We start from the raw sequence: 4,582 nt of genomic DNA, 5'->3' as shown, positions 1-4,582 counted from the left end.
CTAATTCTAGACACAGCTAAAGACAATTCTTTGAATGGAGATGACAATCTTTTCCATTGATATGTCCATACAAATCCCTTGATAACCATAAATTGCCCTGGTTTTAACCAAAAATAGACAATACAAAAGCTACACTCATGAAATCTGCCATAACATTTCACGCATGGGGAGCGCTCAATAGCAGAATCGATCTTTTGGGGTGGAGCTCCACTGCTGATCTGCTCATATGAATTTAATCTATCACACAAGGCTACAGCTATGCATCTAAAAGGGGAAGATAGTTGGTAATTTTACAAACCTTGTGAGGTGCTCAAATTCAATTGTGGTGGTCCCATGCTTTGGATTTGAGTGCTGAGCTGAGTAATGGACCTCACATGCTGGAAGCTCTGGGTCAGGACTGGGCTGGTCCGGACCAATGCAGCGGTAGAGATTAGAGACCTGATGGTGCAGAGTTCTACTGATGGGCGTAAGTCGCTAATTTACTCTGGGATCAAAAGTCCTCGACATGACACAAGTCCTCTACAGATCTATGGATCTCATTATGAACCTCAAATGAAGCATGGGAATGTATAGACCAACATTGTTAGTTGTTATAGGTACTGTAGCCAGTGGAATATTATTTTAGTAATGGTGTCAGATAAGAATGTTCAAGTTGAGGTTGTTGTGTCTTAGGTTGAGGGGTCAGAGATGGTCAGAGATGTTTCAGTCTTAGGTTGAGGGGTTAGAGATGGTTAGAGATGTTTTAGGTTGAGGCTTAGAGATGGTTAGAGATGGTTAGAGATGTTTCAGGTTGAGCGTTAGAGATGGTTAGAGATGATTTGAGATGGTTAGAGATGTTTCAGGTTGAGGTGTTAGAGATGGTTTGAGATGGTTAGAGATGTTTCAGGTTTAGGGGTTAGAGATAAAGATGTTTTAGGTTGAGGGTTAGAGGGTTAGAGATGGTTAGCAATGGTTAGAGATGTTCCAGGTTAGAGATGGTTAGAGATGTTTCAAGGTTGAGGGTTAGAGATGGTTAGAGATGTTTGAGGTTGAGGGTTAGAGATGGTTAGAGATGTTTCAGGTTGAGGGTTAGAGATGGTTAGAGATGTTTCAGGTTGAGGGTTAGAGATGGTTAGAGATGGTCAGAGATGATTAGAGATGGTTAGAGATGATTCAGGTTGAGGGTTAGAGATAAGAGAGAGATGGATAAAGATACTGGATAATTTTAGGGGTTAGAGATTACGGTTTTTTTAATAAATTGGCTGTACAAGGCAGCAATAATCACTGAATAATTAATGGGTCACCTAAGCCTCTAGGAGGAAGTAGGACAGACTTAGTAGTAATTAGTAGACTTAGTGGGGACAGGAATGGAAGAAATCCAGTAAAAAAACAGATTTGATTAGAAGGGGAAACAAAGCTAAACGTGCAGGGTATATTACACCAACAAATTCAGAATTACATTAAGGCTTTACCCAAAATTGAACCAAAGGAACAAAGTCACTCAGAGTTGAGCTCAAATCCAATTCGTCCCTTCATACAAGCCCCTGACATGCCTCTCTAAGAGAGACAATCTTATTTGTTAATGCTATTCAATAGTAGGACTGTGGCCAATAAGAGAGCATGTGACTACTCTTGTCTGGGGCAGCATCGAGTCTATTTAACTGCTGCTGGAGGAGTCGGAACTTCATTCACACACTACTGTGGCCCAAGGACAGTATTTGTTTATTACTCTACATTCTCATCAACCTCCCATCACAGCAAATATCAACATTGGACTCTATTTCTCAGCATCCACAGCTAAACAACACTAATCTTCACAATGCATAGCAAAGATCAGATCAGGTAAGTCATGCGCTCTCCTTCACTCGTGTTACAGCTTCACACAGCCCTCTTTTTTTACAGAATTGACACCAGGGATACGTTTTAGTTTATATCTAAATAGCATACTATGTTGTGGGACGTTTTGGTAGGATTTTAAGATGTCTTGTATCTTGGTGGATTTCGAGATGGATATGCAGTGTTGGAGAAGCTATAGTACTCTGAACATGTATTTACTGTCACTAAGCTACCAATTACTTTACATGGGAAGTCATTGAGCTACACTAAAGCTACTGAGAGAAGTGTAGTTGTCTACACTTAAAGTACTTTGAAAAAGTAGTTCAGTAAAACGAAACGACTTCAAGCTGGAATGTCTATCCATCTATCCATCCATCTATCCATCCATCTATCCATCCATCTATCCATCCATCCATCCATCCATCCATCCATCCATCTCTCTAACTACTATATTTCAATGTGTTTACAATCCAACACACACACTTCAGACAGACATACCCAACCAGACATGCAACTATGACTGACTGACTCTCTTTTATTTTTAATTGAATGTACTATGTGTGTAGTGATTTAATGTTGTCTTTGTGTTACTCTATAGTCTATAACGTGTCTATAAATCTGTGTTACTATGATCTATAACTTGTCTATAACTGCTCTCTCTCTAAGTCATGATGATTACCAGAAGACAGCCACCTGGCTCCTGTCCCAGACACAGCACAGACCCAAGGTAGCCATCATCTGTGGCTCCGGACTGGGCATGCTCGCTGACGCACTCAAGTGTCAGGACTCCTTCCAGTACTCCGACATTCCTGGCTTCCCTCAGAGCACAGGTGAGAGAGGGAAGGAGAGCGAAGATAGAGATGAAGAGTGAGCACAGGAATTTTTGGGTCGTATAACAGTTAACTCCCATCAACATGATCATGACTGCAACTTGAGTATACAGTATATGGTAGATATATCAATGTGTGTGTGTGTGTGTGTGTGTGTGTGTGTGGGTGTGGGTGTGGGTGTGTGGGTGTGTGTGTGTGGGTGTGTGTGTGTGTGTGTGTGCATGTGTGTGTGGTTCTGCAGTGCAGGGACATGCAGGGAGACTGGTGTTTGGGGAACTCAAAGGGAAGACATGCGTGTGCATGCAGGGTCGTTTCCATATGTATGAGGGACACTCACTGTGCAAGGTCAGTAACAAACTAATCATCACAATACACCACCCTTATTTACACCATGACATTATGTTAAAAGAAGACCTGGTCAACTACACTGTGCTGCATTTCATTTCCCAAACGTGCAATCTTTAAGCTAAATCAAGAAAACCTTAGAGAAGTGTTTGACATGTACGTATTTTAACCCAGGTTTGATTACAACACACCTGGATCTTTCGAAGTGGATGTGACAATAGTGAATACCTTATAGTTCATGGCTGGCATTGATAGATGAAACACAGCTTTGTATGTGCGTTTACCTTATAGAAACTTGACATATACTGTTGCAATGCGATCAAATAGATGTTCCATATTTCATCCGGATAAATCGTATTAGAGCCAAACTGCTTCTTTGGCGTATCTAAACAGCAGCACGGGAGACAGAGTCACTGCTCCTGCTCTAGTGTGATCACGATGACCGGTATCACATGCCCCATGCTAATTCACTGTTGTGCCTTCAATGCTACTATTGTTTTGTTTGTTTCTTTCACAACTACAGGTCTGTTAAGCCGGCTCTAAGGTCATGGTTTTTTTAATAAGGACATGTAGTCACAATCTAGACTTACTACTCATTGAGGCTGTGTATGTTTCAGTCTGATAGGAGTTTAACACTCTTTTCTCTCTCTCTCTCTCTCTCTCTCTCTCTCTCTCTCTCTAATAGACCACCTTTCCGGTGCGGGTGTTTAAACTCTTGGGGGTGGAGACCCTGATAGTGACCAATGCAGCAGGCTCGCTGGCAGACAGCTACCACACTGGAGACATCATGATCATCAAGGATCACATTAACTTCCCTGGTCTGGCTGGGTTCAACCCGCTCAACGGACCCAATGATGACAAGTGAGAGACAGCCTGTAGCACATGGTTCTCCAACATCATCCATATAGCCTCCACCAAACAGCATCCACCTAGCTGTCAACAAACATCATCCACCTAGATTTCATCAAACATCATCCACCTAGCTTTCACCATACATCATCCACCTAGCCTTCATTATACATCATCCACCTAGCTGTCAACATCAAACATCATCCACCTAGCTTTCAACATCAAAAATCATCCACCTAGCTGTCAACATCAAACATCATCCACCTAGCTTTCACCATACATCATCCACCTAGCTTTCACCATACATCATCCACCTAGCTTTCATCATACATCATCCACCTAGCTTTCACCATCGAACTTCATCCACCTAGTCCCCTCAGCAGCAAAACATTGTACAGGGGAAAAAGTAATGCTTTGTTTTAGTTCGAAACCTCTGTTATTGTGATTCCTCAGGTGTCCACCAAGTGGGACATTTTAAGATGGCTGACAGCCGCTTTAATGACTGCTGCTGTGTTCAGGTTCGGGCCCCGTTTCCCCCCTATGTCTGGTGTCTACGACAAGGACCTCAGGAAGATGGCATTGGACATCTGTAAGAACATGGGTGTGTCTCAGTATGTCCAGGAGGGCGTCTACTGCATGGTGGGAGGGCCCAACTTTGAGAGTATTGCAGAGGCCCGCCTCCTCCACAGATTGGGGGTGGACGCCGTGGGTAAGAGATTCCCCTCACTGCAGTACTTCAGTAA

The 4,582-nt window shown here is 42.7% G+C and overlaps 1 protein-coding gene across 1 annotated transcript in view; it reads left to right on the top strand.

Annotated features, from left to right (window-relative positions):
- Nucleotides 1-1,735: 1,735 nt before the first annotated feature.
- Nucleotides 1,736-4,582, top strand: part of pnp4a (purine nucleoside phosphorylase 4a) — a 4,457-nt gene continuing 1,610 nt past the window's right edge. Inside the window, exons 1-5 of the mRNA XM_083667571.1 lie at nucleotides 1,736-1,821; nucleotides 2,482-2,645; nucleotides 2,887-2,990; nucleotides 3,676-3,851; nucleotides 4,358-4,548. Coding sequence (XP_083523697.1) covers nucleotides 1,799-1,821; nucleotides 2,482-2,645; nucleotides 2,887-2,990; nucleotides 3,676-3,851; nucleotides 4,358-4,548 — 658 coding nt within the window. The 5' untranslated portion in view covers nucleotides 1,736-1,798. The remainder of the gene's footprint in view (nucleotides 1,822-2,481; nucleotides 2,646-2,886; nucleotides 2,991-3,675; nucleotides 3,852-4,357; nucleotides 4,549-4,582) is intronic.

Source organism: Argentina silus, assembly GCF_951799395.1.
Source record: "Argentina silus genome assembly, chromosome: 4".
NCBI lineage: Eukaryota > Metazoa > Chordata > Actinopteri > Argentiniformes > Argentinidae > Argentina > Argentina silus.
The sequence above is the reverse complement of the archived record's forward strand: the minus strand, read 5'-3'. Positions and strand labels throughout refer to the sequence as shown.